The sequence below is a fragment of the Eumetopias jubatus genome, unplaced genomic scaffold (assembly GCF_037043125.1).
Source record: "Eumetopias jubatus isolate StellerSeaLion01/CBP00866 unplaced genomic scaffold, mEumJub1_p1.0 scaffold_8, whole genome shotgun sequence".
Lineage (NCBI taxonomy): Eukaryota > Metazoa > Chordata > Mammalia > Carnivora > Otariidae > Eumetopias > Eumetopias jubatus.
Genome location: NW_028274814.1, coordinates 126,477,487 through 126,491,464, shown reverse-complemented (window position 1 = coordinate 126,491,464; position 13,978 = coordinate 126,477,487). Strand labels below are relative to the sequence as shown.

The window sequence follows — 13,978 nt, the reverse complement described above, 5'->3', positions numbered from 1 at the left end:
CATAAATTCTACCTAAAAAATGAAGTATTAAAAACTAATCAAATAGTGGGTGTGAGGAGTAGGTGGAGATTTAGATGAAACAAAAATGGCAGAGTGTTGGTAATTATTGAAGCTGGGTAATGCGCACGGGAGGGTTCATGATGCTCTTGTGTATATTTTGTGTATGTTGAAGTTCTTCCACGATAAAAAGTTTTTAAAGAAGAGGACAATTGTCTAACAACAATGAATGCATTTTTTTTTTTTTTTAAACTGGCTTTCAGTTAGTCAGAAGAAAGGTCTGGGATTCCTGATTCTTTATCTTGGAATTCCTGTCCACGATTATGTGCCTGGGAAATTTCTGTGCTTCAAAACCTAGCTCAGGTATCATTTCCTCACCCCACTCCTTTTTCTCTGCTTTGTGAATTCCCTATGTAGAGAGAACTAAGTGCTTTCATTCCGCTTCAGACCACACTATATTTTAACTATTTACAGGTATGTCACTCCTACTAGATGTTGTGTCATCTTTCTCTTTGATTCCTGATGACTAGCTCAGGGCCGGGAAAGGAATGGAACTCCTCTGTAGTAAGATCGGGACATCAGACCTAGGGTCCTCTCCATTTAGCGTCCTTTAGAGCGTAAGATAAACTCAGACGTGCCAACCCTTGCTGTGACGACCTAGCAGTAAGTAGGGACCAGTACCGGATAAAGCAAGCCCACAGTCAGTGGGAATTGCCAAGAGACAGGCAGTTCCGTCTTCCCTCAACTGAGCTGTCCTCATGAAATTTTGGTCTTCCAGTTCCCTTGGGAAAAGAGCCTAAAGATTCTTCACTTTGAGCAAAGAAATAGGGGAACACAGGAGCCTAGTACCCCTTCTGAGTTAGCAGGAAGTCAGCTTTTTCCTGGAGTGACTAATAATGTTGCCAGGGTTTCACAGTGTGAGGGTTGGGGTGAGAGCCCAATCTGGGCATGAACAAGTCAACATGACACCCCTCGTCCACCCTATCCTCCAAAAAGGTAATAAATAATTTCTTCTCTCTATGCCACAGCCCTTGATGAGGATGATAGAAAATGTCTATGAGCAAGACCCAGCAAAACGTTTTGTAGGCAGAAGGAATGGAGGAGAGATAACAAGGGAAGCATTAAACACAAACAACGCAGGTATTAAGAAATCCACTAAGTGCCATGTTGCCAGAAGTTCTATTATGTAAGACACCGTGCACCTGCTACTCGCTCACTTAGAAAAACATACAATATCCACATTGCCCTAACTCATATGTTCCACTTATCAGTCATTTTGGATTACGCATGCCTAGAAAGCCTCTTCTTAGTTGCAAATTGTTAATCTGTGCTCTAATCCAGCATACAGTACGAGCCATGTCAATCTTACACCCCCGTCTGCATATTTCCATCTCTGAACTGAACTTCTCTCATTCAGTTAGCTAACATTTTCTGTCAGCACCTATTTAGGAGAAATAAGTGATTTGTAACCCAGTATTTAGCCCTGCTCACCCAGCTTTACAATGCTAGGGTTATAGGGCTATCTGAGCAACAATGATGCTGTTTGTTTTAAAAGGAAAAACGGATCTCACTGAATCCACTGAGGGATCATGAAGGTAAACTGCTCTTCCCGAGCATTACATGGCTTTAAAGGAGAGAGTGTATCTCCCCAAATTGAGCCAACTCCTGGGTATTTCTTTACATTTCCTCTTCATGTTCTTGGAACCCTTGGACAATATAATTCTAGTTCATAACAAAGACTCATGCTCACTAAATATTTCATCTTCAATAAAGACCAAAAATAGAAGCTCCTAAATCCCAACAACTCCTGATGTTGCCCTGCCCAAGAACTTGAGTTGACTCTTACTCAACTGCATCAAAACAAGGCGGCAGGGATAAGAATAATCCCTACTGCTTTGTGCTTTGGAATTATACACACTTACATGTGATGATTAACTTTAAATGTTTGTCTGGCTCAGTCCATGAAAATATCAATAGTGGTGTGATTTTCAGAACACACACTAACAGATGTAAGTGGGAAAATGCTAATTCTACAAGCATCCCGAGTAGCAAGAAAAAAGCAGCCTGGAATTTATACCTTGTTGTAAGTAACCCACAGACTAGACAATGTATATATGGGTAAGTAAGAACTGTCTATTGGGCTTCTATAGCAGGACTCCCTACCTCCCAGGATGGCTATGAGGCGTGCCGCCACTGATTGATACTTAGCAAAGTACTTTACAAATGTGGGACTAAGCATCCGAAGTGTGGCTGTGAGAGCTCCCTGTCACAAGGGCAGGGAAGTACAATTATTACTATTATTATTATTTATTTTTATTATGTTTAGCATATATATGACAGTGGGGAACTAATCTTGTCCTAAAATGCCCAAATTCCAGCTAGGAGTTCTTTAGCAGGTCGATGAAAGCTCTGTTCTGGTAAAGGGTTTCTGAGCCTGGCTTTTCTTGCTGATGACACTGGGAATTCAGAAAAAGGGGCTGAGACCACATACAACTGGACGCTGAAAGCAACTGGAAGTAGGGAATAAAAAGAGAAATTGAGGAAAAATGCAGGAAAAGAAATCTTCTACACTAGACTTGCTGTTGTTCAAAAGCATATATTGGGGCAACTGGGTGGTACAGGAGGTTAAGTGTCTGTTGGTTTCAGCTCAGGTCATGATCTCAGGGTCGTGAGAGGGAGCCCCACATCAGGCTCCGCACTCAGTGCTGAGTCTGCTTGGGATTCTCTCTCTCCCCTCTGCCCCTCCTGCTGTGTGCTTGCGGGGCGCGTACTCGCTCTCTCTAATAAATAAATAAATCTTAAAAAAAAAAACCCAAAAAACAAAAACATATATCACTCAGGCGAATAAGTGAAAAAAGAGTACTTGCTATTATATCAGAACAAAAGCCTCTTGGACACATATCCCCCTTCAAAGTTAGACACCATAGGCCGATAATTTATCAAGACAAACTCCTTCCTCCAATTCCTAAAACGCAAGTCAAAGAAGCTTCTCTACTGTTCCTCCCAACTCCCCAACTCCTCCCACACCTACACCCCAAGAAGTCACTGCATCGATGCTTTATGCATGAGCAGCACTAAATCTCCAATTCCCTTTCACAGCAAAGGACGACATGAAAAGACACACCTGCATCTGTGTGAAAATCTGAGCTTTCTGGCACTCTTCCAAACTGGGTCCAAATGCAGCCATCACGTGCTCCTCTGTTCCAATCATCTGTACAATTTCCTGGTCACTCTCAACACCCATGGCCTAGGAAGGAAAGAAAAGATAGAAAGAGTGTTGGCTTTGTGTTAACGCACTGACATTTGCTTATGCTAATTTGGCATTGTTTGTGGGTATTACTTCTAAGCAAAAGCTAGCTCTTTTCTCAGAAACGGTGCCATCTGGCATTGGCAGCCCCAGCCCAAGCTGCAGAAGAACCTGAAACAGAAATTTTGATTGGGAAGAGGAAAACAAACATTCTGAAGCACTTTTTTGCATGTGTGCAATCTTCTAAAATGTTTAAATATCCTGTGAGTGTCGTCGTGGAAAAGGAGGTAGGAAGGTATAGCGGAGACACTGGTCACAACTACAAAAGCAAACTGAAGAATTAAAACAAAACAGCCAAAGAGTAGTAAATCAGAAAATAGGCATTGCTGAAAATAAACAGAACTCCAATTAGTTTTGTCACAAGACTAATTTTTCTGAGAACTGTCAACTCATTCTCATTTAGGCTAGAAGAGTTTTTCCTAAAGGATGTTTTACCTCACCATTCCAGAGATATCAAGCTACTTTATGCAGTTTTTAAGAAGAAATTTAAAAAAAAAAACTAAAAACACACTTAGGAGGTTTAGGAAACCCACTTATCTTAAGTGTTTCAAGGTGGCAGCCGGCAACGCAGGTCTTTGTAGATTCCATATGGCACTATGGCTCACTACTTCACACATTTGCCTGGAATTCTGCCATATCAAGAAATAGAGCACAATCTCACTAAACCTTTCTTGGCAGAGAAAGAATCTGTTTCTTAGAAGTTATGGGAAAAGTTATGTTTGCATTAAAATTCTTCCTTCAGCTATGCAGAGAAAATGGAACCCGGGGATAACTGTCTAGTTACGCTTCGAGGCTCTGGTGCCCACTTCTCCACACACGAGGGAGAGGGAGGAAAACTGCATCTCAAGTTCCAGGGAGGAACATCGAGAACATAAGCCAGAGTACAGTGGAAAGGGCACCTCTCAAAGTCAAGGGATCTGAGGTGTCTGTCCTAAAACAAGGTCAGCGACAGGCTTCACAACCACTACTGTCAAACAACCTTGTCCACCTGTTTCTTCATTTCTGGGAACAAGAGGAAAATTCTACAATTCTACATTTGAATTTGAGTAATCTGTGATCCAGAAATTCGATTTGAATACTTCAGGATCAGACGTAAACTGAAAGTTTTGAAACTTTTGAGGCGGGGGGGAAGGTAAATATCTGCTATGTCCCCTTTAGGCCAACTGTGGTGGTTTAAAAAACATTCAACAATTCTTTGACACCCTCTCCAAAACGTAAAGACTAATTCTCCTCCTCTAGAGTGTAGGCTAAACTTAATGACTCACTTCCATAGAAAAAAGGTGCAAGCCACAGAATACAACTGTGGAGCCCTGATTATGAATAGCTCCACCTTTCTGCTTGCTCTTTCTCTTACAGTACAGAGCTCCTCTGCAGGAAGCTAGCAGCCACGTCCTGAAGACACTCACGCAGCCTATGGAAAAGTCCGATGGTGAGGAGCCAAATGCCACTGTGGGGGGGAGCCACGATGGAAGCAGACCCTGCCGTGCTCCAGTCCAGCCTTCAGGTGACTTCGGCACTGGCTGACATCTCGACTCATCAAAGACCCTGAGACAGAACCACCCAGCCAAGCAACTTCCACATCTCTGACCAACAGAAACTGTGCTATAATATGTTACACAGCACGGATAACTAACAGACTAACTTTTGAAATTAAATTTGCTATTTGAACTTAACAAAAAATTCATAAATGTAGAACTTTTGTTCAAAACTGTATTTAGTAAACAAATAAAGATGCTCTCACAACACAAATCTCTTTTCTATACTGTAATTTTCATCTTTTTTCTCTAATTTGATATGATGCATTTGTTCAAATGGACACTAGACAAACTCCACTATTCAAAAATATTAAAAATATAATTAAAAATTTAAAGTTCACTAAAACACTTAGCATTTCACGGATTAAAAGAGAGCAATCCTAAAAAAATTATCAGTTCTAATTTTTAAACAAATGAAGAAAAAAGCCCTAGATTATCCCTTGACAGTAGTGCATCTACTCTGACAGTGATGGCATGTATGTAGGCCCGTCTACATTTTCTCCTTGGCCTGCAAGCCAGCAAGAAGAGAGTATTTCTCTGTGAAAAGCTAATCAGAATATAAATTAACTTTTGCCTGTCAATCCCCCAAAAGAGTGTTATATGGGTTTCAACGGAATCAAAATATACGAAAAACAACACCAAGGCAGGTAATTTGCAGTAGAATATAGTCACCCTTCTCTCAAACCATTGATGATAAAACTTTGTAAGCAATGTGCTTCCCTCCTTAGGGGGAAAGTACAAACACTAAAAGAGATCTACATGGGGCAGATGCCAATCCGAGCATGCAAAACGGTAAAGCAGGAGAAGGTCTTGCTGCAACAGAAAGGAAATACTAGAGCTGGATGGGCAGTAGCTTTCCGGATCAGCCCCCTTTCTTGAGGCAGATCAACCTCTAAATCTGAACCAAAGCCACTTGGAATATTTTAATAATTAATTTTTAGTTCAGCAATTTCCAAGTGAAAAAGACTATGTATATTTGGTGTTTAATAGCAGTGAAAAAGTCCTTCCTCATTTGACATATGGATTGCTGCTTCAAGTTGTCTCGAAGCTGGATCTGAGCAGTAATTTTATAACTGCATAAAATTTTCAAGTGTTCTAACATGGATCTAAACAGACTGCTTAGGCCTTCCAAATATTTCTAAGCCATGAAGCAAAGATATGCCAAGTACATGGTAAATGACACCATATGTGCAGAAAGAATGATCAGTGGCAAAGCTCTGCTCTACAAGGACTAAACTCCTCCTATATCGGGTCACTGAACTACAGGGTGATAACTCAGGTTATCATCAAAAGCACTCTAGCTCCAAAGACCAAACTGATTTTATGACTATTTAGCCTTGGGAAGTCACAGCTACAAATAAATGACATATTGCTATGGAAACGACAGCAAAATGCCCAACCATTTTGCTTTACAGACATAATTTAGACATCTGAAAACTAGCTTTATATGGAACTCTTTGTCCTCCAGATATCTGAAATCATTTCCCCTAACTAATAAGTCAGAAACAAATGCTATAGAATAACCTTATGAAAAAACAGCAGAGATAATACCTTTCAGAAGGTCACCCAGTCTGGCCATCAGCACTAAGACAGAACAAAAATAAGGGCGTACGCTCTTTAAGAAGCAGCACGAAGTCTTCTCTTCCAATACCCACTAAGTGTGACTACAAGTGTGACTTTTAAAGGCAGAATACTAATGAGAGAAGAGAAGAGAAGAACATGCCCACTGGCGGTGATATGCTGAAATATACTATGTGAAGGGGGGAAAAGGAGTAAGTTCTTAAAATACCTAATATTTAGAAATCTCTTATCTTTCTTCAGACAGGAATCAATCTATTATGATTAAAAGTAGTCTTAGCAGATAATAAAAGAACTGTGATGACCCTCTTTAACTCTGCAATTTTTTCTCTTTAAAGATCAAAAATTTCAATGTAAGTTCATTTCTGAGGAACAATGCCCAGCTCCCTTGAAATCTGATCTTCTTTTCTGTAAAAACTTTCAGACTACAGAGGCCATCACAGAGCATCTGCTGAATACTTGGGAATACAAAATGTAAAGTGGGTAAGATTCATGGGCAAGAGAACCTTTGTAGTGATTTAAGTCCATAAATAAGGCTGATCTAGGTCTTAAAAAGCTTTAGCCATCATATTCAGACCCAGCATGGAACCTGGAAACCCTGCTGCTTCTGTCACTTTTAGCCAATTGTTGGTTACAATCGACAACCATCAAGTCCTAATGACTGTCAAGGTCTGTGTTAGGGCCACACGACACAAAAAGAGAAATGATGTGACTTTCCTGATTCCCCCAGTTTATTTTCCCCAGCTCCTGACACCGAATGTGGAGGCAGAGCAAAGGCGAAAGAAACAGAATCTTCCTTCTAGGCCGTCCACTTTTCAAAAAATACACTATCCCTTCCTTTGCTCTTCAGGACAACCCTCTCAGGTGAAAATTTTCACTTTACAGGGGAGTTATCCGAGATGGAGGGAGACTGGGAAATCTGCCTGAGGTCACACAGCTAACAAGTGGAGAAACTGGAATTTGGCCTAGATTTGCCTGATGCTAATAAGAGCTCCCATATTCTGTGCTGCTCCCCAGATGGAAAAGTCTTCGTAGAAGTTATCAGACAAGGTTCCATCAGGCTAGAAAAACATCCCTCTAGCGGGAGACTGCAAAACGGGACTATCTCTGACCAATGCACTTTGTTTATTTAAACTGAAAAAATTCAAATAGTTGTTTTCATTCTTATACACTGCTGACCAGCATGCAATGGTTAGGTTTCATGAGAAAATTTAGAATTTAGGCAACATGCCCAAGTTTTTTAAAAAAAACGTCTTAATTCCACTCCCAGGAATTAAGTCTCACAAAATACTCAGCAATATGCACAAATATGTATGTAGAAGATGATCCAGGGTTGTGTATCAGAGTGAAAACTTGGGGGAAAAAGGACACCTAAATGTCCCCCTACAGGAAATTGGTTAACCAGATTACACCACCCACGGGTAATTCCTGTACGACACCTGCTAAAAATAGTGATGAAGATCCGTATTTATAGATATGGAAAGCTATTCACAATTCACTGTTCAGTGGGGAAAAAAAAATATCGATGTGCATATTACCAAAGCAAAAAGGGTCTGGAAAAAACAGGCCCAAAAATCTAGTTCTACTTCTCAGTGGCTTTCTAAATTTGTACAATTCAAGGACTGTTTTATAACCAGAAAAGGAAAAATCTGAAATCTCAACTACAGGCTATATAAAAGTGCATATTGTTAATCAATAACCCCATTCTAAAATGGATTTAAGCTGGCTATAAACACATGTGTACATATGCAACATAATATTAAATTTGACAGAAAAAACTGTTATCAAAATTTTGTTACCTAGCCAAAAAAGTATTTGATAGAGGTTTTCTGATCTTAATGTGTCCATGTGTCTAGTGATATATTTTCCATGTTAAGTGATGTAAGACTATGTGCATTATAATTAATTTATAATTTCTGGTCTAAGGAAAGCAGTCCTAAGCTTCTTTAAGCCTCTAAAACATCCATGGAAGTCTTTTGGATGCATGGGAACCCACTGCCCTCTACTGGAGATGTAATTTTACACAGTTAGATGAAATTCTCTTTATCTGCAAAACAACACTAAAGGCACTGCATTGGGGTCTGTGGGATCCCAACAAGAAAAGCAAAAATTACTTCTGTGATTTAAAAATATAAACCCTGAAGGGAGGTAATAAAAAGTACATTTAAGAATTCTCTCCAGCTTCCCATCCCCCAGCTGATATAAATGGTACTGCTATTATGCTCATCTTCATCATCCTAAAAAGAAAATGACAACATCTCATTTAGAGAACTTAAAAGTATATTAATTTGCACTAAACATGAAAAAAATCTGCTACAGGGATGCTTGCATGGCTCAGTTAAGCGTCTGACTTTGGCTCACGTCATGATCCCAGGGTCCTGGTATCAAGGCCACATCCCCTGTATTGTGCTCTCTCTCAAATAAATAAATAATCTTAAAAAAAAAAAAAATCTCCTACAACCTTCTTTGTGTAATTGCATTCAGAATGCAGTTGATTCCTGAGTTAAAGAACTACCTATGAACAACCCACAACCCCCTTCCTGGGCCCAACACTAGCCTGACACGAAGAGGCCTGTCTCCCCCACTCCTGTCCTGTCGCCAGGTCACAACTCCTACAGGACAAGTTCAAGTCCTTCTCTCTTACTCCTCTGACGCGTATACCAAATGTCTTTACTTTCTAACCACCTTAGTTACCTCCACCCCAGATGCTTCAACGATCCTAACAACCGCTGAGCAGGAATATTTAACTCTGAAGTGAAACTAAATGAGAAAAGAGTGTTAACCTCTAACATTGTCCCAAGTCCCCACTCTCTTCAGTATTGACCCAAATAAACTGAGCTCTTTGTTTCAATCAGTCTCGTCGGCAAGATTGACTCCTGACCCATACACAGTCAGGTGTGGGCATCCTCAGTTGTGTTTTCCAGAGCTGCCACAAACTGGGAGAACATGGAAGTGTTGCTCACAGGAAATACAGTTATGTCCTGTGGGCCTCTGGTTACATTTCCTTCAACCCATCCATACAGAACCTTGTTTGACGTGTGTTTCTGCTTACAGACACCTTAGGTGATAAACTCATGGACAACAGCCGTGTAACTCATGCCTGAACGGAGCTTATCTGACACATGTATTTTCTCCAAAAGGCATATCACTGTCTTCCTGCACTTAGAAACACTAGCCAGCACTTCAGCCTCGGCGTGGGGGCCATTTTACACAGCAAAATCCTGCCAAAAAAGCACAAAAATGTGAAAGAACATGGCCCTACGCAGATCGCAGAAAGGGCACCTGTTAACAGCATGAGGGCAGAAACACGAAGGTAGAGTGTGGCCTTCTTCGACCTTAGCTGGGAACGCAGAGTTTGGGGACTCAAATTTTTCCCTGCTCTGAGCCTACGCGGGTCTGTGAATAACAGCAAAACCACCACAGGTGATGATCTCAGGGTCACAAATAAATTTTAGCAAGTAGGAGAACTGGCAAATACAGAATTCACAAATACTGAGGATCCACTGTATCATATAATGCTATTTTAAAATTTTGCTCAATGACTAATACTACAACTCAAGTGCTCCTAAAACATGTGTAACCTTTAAGTCTCAGAGCAGAATAGGTGAGCCACTATGCAATTATCTAAGAAGACTGAACCATTTAAACATAATTTCTATGGGAAAATGTCTTTTGGGTTCTAAGTCACCAGTTTACAAACAAGCTGAAAAAAAAAAATCAGTTTTAAAGATTCATGTTTATGTAGAAATACACCAGACTCCCGAAGTCCACAAAAAATAACAAACTTGGTTCATATTCTTTGACCTGGAAAATTCTACTCCTAGGAATTTAATTTGCCTACAGATACCCTTGCCCCTGTGTAACGTGATAGATATTACTTATAGCAGTTCTGTAACAGCAAGAGACGTGTCTCTATCCCCAGTGGAGGAACGATTAAGTAAACTAGAGTACACCCATAATGGGACAGTTTGTCAAAAAGACTGTGGTAGCTCTGTATGAACTAACAATATAACACGATCTCCAAGATGAAAGTTACAAAAAAGAAAACAAGCCGAGTGCAAAATGGTGTGCAATGTATGTAAGTAAAACACAAAACAGAATAAAACCTGCTACAGACTCATGTGCTTGTACAGGCGCAGACTATCTTTAGGAAGATGCACCAGGAACCAGGAGCAGTGGGGTCCTTGGGTAGGATAACTATGTGGTCAGGTCCTGGTGAGTGGAAGGCTTATTTCTCACTATATATCCTTTTGTACCTTAGGATTTTTTATTGCATAGCTGTTAAAAACAGTATTTTTGAAAACACGTGAACCCTGATCTTAGTAGCTTTCAATTTAAAATATATTACGTACCTGACAACCTATGTATGCCACAAATCTTTCTATTCCTAGAGATCTTTATCCTCCAAATTTCTAATGACATATGAAAATAAAGCAGACAAGACTTCTTATAATTTTCAGTAGGTACCTGCAGCCTTACCTTAAATATGATGACAATGGGAATATCTTCTGACAAAGTGTTATGCCTCAAATAAAACCGTCCCTGTTTCACAGCCATATTGGTTCTGCTTTTTTTCTCATGGGTGGAGCTACAAGGAAACATAAGTTGGTTAAACTTCGTCCCCGCTTGGTTTCAAGCCAGTAGCATGCAACAGCAATGATCATCGATCAATAAGGTTCAGCAACTGATAATGATCAGTAAGGTCCTTCCTAACAGATGCCTTTTAAAGGTGCCCAACTCCTTTCCTAGCTTCCCTGCCACTTCTATGAGTATTTAAAAACACGACACACGTTTCTTTAGCTTTGAGAATACGGTGGAAGTTTTGTGGGTGAATGAGTGACACTCACCAATTTATTTTGACCTACTTCACTTTGATTCCACCTGAATTGCTTTGATTCGGTGTGAGGTATATTCATGATCAATTTTATGCACTTCAAAAGAAAAACCTCACAATGAGTCTACACCATAATGAAAAAATGATGAAGAAATGAATTTATATACTGTTTAAATTAATAACCCAATAAAACACATCATCACTCTTACTATACAGTGAAGCCAAAAGAAACTACGGAATCTCCTTTTATTGGTACCTTATCAGCTATGAAGTTCCTAATAGATTTAAAAACATTTCCAGGCATAGCCAGCCTCAACAGGAACACACACTGATCACCTCTAGACACCACGTGCACTCTGCTACATGATCTTATACTGGCTCTGATCGTCTACACACTAACGCTTACTCGAAGCAGGGTCTCCAGATCACACAGGAGGAAACCAGTGCTTAGAGAAGGTAACTGCCCATCCAAGTGCCTCGTAACTACCAAACAACTACTCTGGGATTCAAAGCCCAATTCCCTGGCTCTGAAAGTTGTGTACAGTAGGAAGACAGGAGTCACAGAATTATTAGCTCTGGGTCCAAATGCTGGCCACCTCTTCTGATCAGTAGGACCTTGAGCCCACGGCCTGTTACTCAGCAGTGAAACAGAGATAACACCACTTATCTTGGAGGGCTGAGGTGCCAAATAATGCAGAGCACCTGATATACTGCCTGGCTCCTAGTAACTGCTCAATAAATGGCCATTATTGTTAGCCACCTACCCCCCCCCATCAGAAAGAAAAATTTAAGAAGTCTGAGTTGTACAATTTATTAGAGGTCAGAAGACAAACTCTACTGCATATTGACATCTTCATTATTCTACGATTGTCTTATTCCCAGAACTTATTAATTTATAAATTTCAAATTATGTATGATAATAAATCAGAGAAAAGAAATTACAGGAGACAAGAGATGCTGTTGGAGAAAAATGAGTGTACTGTGAAAGAGACTGGTCAAGAAAACTAACAATTAGATGTTAAGGCCATGAGAGAATTCATTAAATATTGAGTAAAAAATAATCTCTGATCATATCAATGTAGGAATACATGGTTAAAATGGTCAAAGCCTAAAAACAAACACAAAAAAGTAAGGAGTGGTCTCATTTTTTTTTTCAACATTCCTTTAATGCACCAAAATTCAACTTGAATAAAAGAGCTAGTGGCCTTGCAACCAATGTCTCACACTTTCATTGCTAAATATTGTAGATCAATACTCTATGCTTCCAGTGTTACACAATAAACTGAATCGTTAAACAGATCAATATTTTGCTGCCTGTTATCAGAAATAACTCACTACCTCTGTATTGAAAGACAGTCATCTGATATTAATAGAATTATCAATGTTTCTTAACACCATCTCTGCTTTCCGTACCTGGTAACCGAAGCACCAACCGCCCCTTTCCTGTCAGCCTCCACGATGATCCTGTTCTTAGACAGCTGCTCTTGGATAAGAATAACTTTTTCTACTCCTTTGACAATGAAGTAGCCACCTGCCCAAAGGAAGCAAGAAAAGGTTCACCGCCTGTTCTTCTGACAGTGTGACTTAGTAATGACAGTGACCTCCTGATTTAGAGACCTCTCTTCCATTGCTCCACGGTGCTGACCAACACTCAATTAGAAGGGGTTTGCTGATACTGTTTCATGAATTGATGACAGTCAGCACATGATTTTATACAAATGAGCCACAAGAAACTAAACTTCTAGGGAACAGATCTTACTGGTGTACATATGACCAGCACCTGACATACACAAGAGGCAAATGAAAAAAATATATTAACTAAATTAGTCTTCAAATTTCTTAAGCATAGAAATAACCAACAATCTTCAATATAAACTCAAAATTGCCCTAAGTTTTCTAACAAATCAGGGACGATGGTAGACTAAGATTAGGTTTCGTAAGTATGCCATACTGAACAAAACCCTTAAATATTATCATATAACCTTTTTTTGCACACAATTCAGAGTGAGATAAAGTGAGACTTCATTTTACTTTTACAATATAAACAAGAACAAGCAATATATTTGACTTATGGAACATTTTGTTACAGTCTAACAAAGTCATGTCCTTTGTGAACCTCTTTCCAAAACCTTCTGTGATTCTCTATCAATGCAACTTTAGAGGAATAGATGAAAACAACTACAAATTAACTGAATCTTTACAAAATAAACTGCCTAGAACTAGGTACAAACATATAATTTTTAAAAATTTAAATGAAAGACTTTTGGTTTTTGCCCCTTTACTGCATTTAAAACAGCCTGAAGTGAGCTACTTGAATTTCTTCTGACCAGCTAACCAAGTAGCTTTGTAAGATATTCTTGAGCTTCTAAGCATAGCAAAAGAAACCACTGAGCAAAGAGACAGAGAGAAGTCTGACAAAACATAACAATAAATCACATCTTGGAGTGTTAAAGTTTTAAACCCTAAATAAGAGAGGGAACAATACATCTTTTAGAAATAGAGACTAAAAGAATAAAGTTGGAGCCAAATTTCTGGATGTTCTGTGAACTTTTTTTTTTTCTTAGAGAGTGCACAGGTGTGAGCCAGCTGGGCAGGGGCAGAAGGGGAGTAGAGAGGGAGAGGGAAAGGCGGGGGGGGGGAGAGAGAGAGAGAGAGAGAGAGAGAGAGAGAGAGAGAGAGAGAGAGAGAGAGAGAGAGAGAGAGAGAGAGAGAGAGAATCTTAAGCAG

The 13,978-nt window shown here is 39.7% G+C and overlaps 1 protein-coding gene across 2 annotated transcripts in view; it reads right to left on the bottom strand.

Annotated features, from left to right (window-relative positions):
- The window catches only part of POLR3B (RNA polymerase III subunit B), a 110,426-nt gene that overhangs the window by 74,783 nt on the left and 21,665 nt on the right, over positions 1 to 13,978 (bottom strand). For both annotated transcript variants that reach the window (XM_028121624.2, XM_028121625.2), the window contains 3 exons: positions 12,665 to 12,782; positions 10,897 to 11,005; positions 3,122 to 3,244 (listed from right to left, as the gene is read on the bottom strand). In XM_028121624.2, the coding sequence (XP_027977425.1) occupies positions 3,122 to 3,244; positions 10,897 to 11,005; positions 12,665 to 12,782 (350 nt within the window). The remainder of the gene's footprint in view (positions 1 to 3,121; positions 3,245 to 10,896; positions 11,006 to 12,664; positions 12,783 to 13,978) is intronic.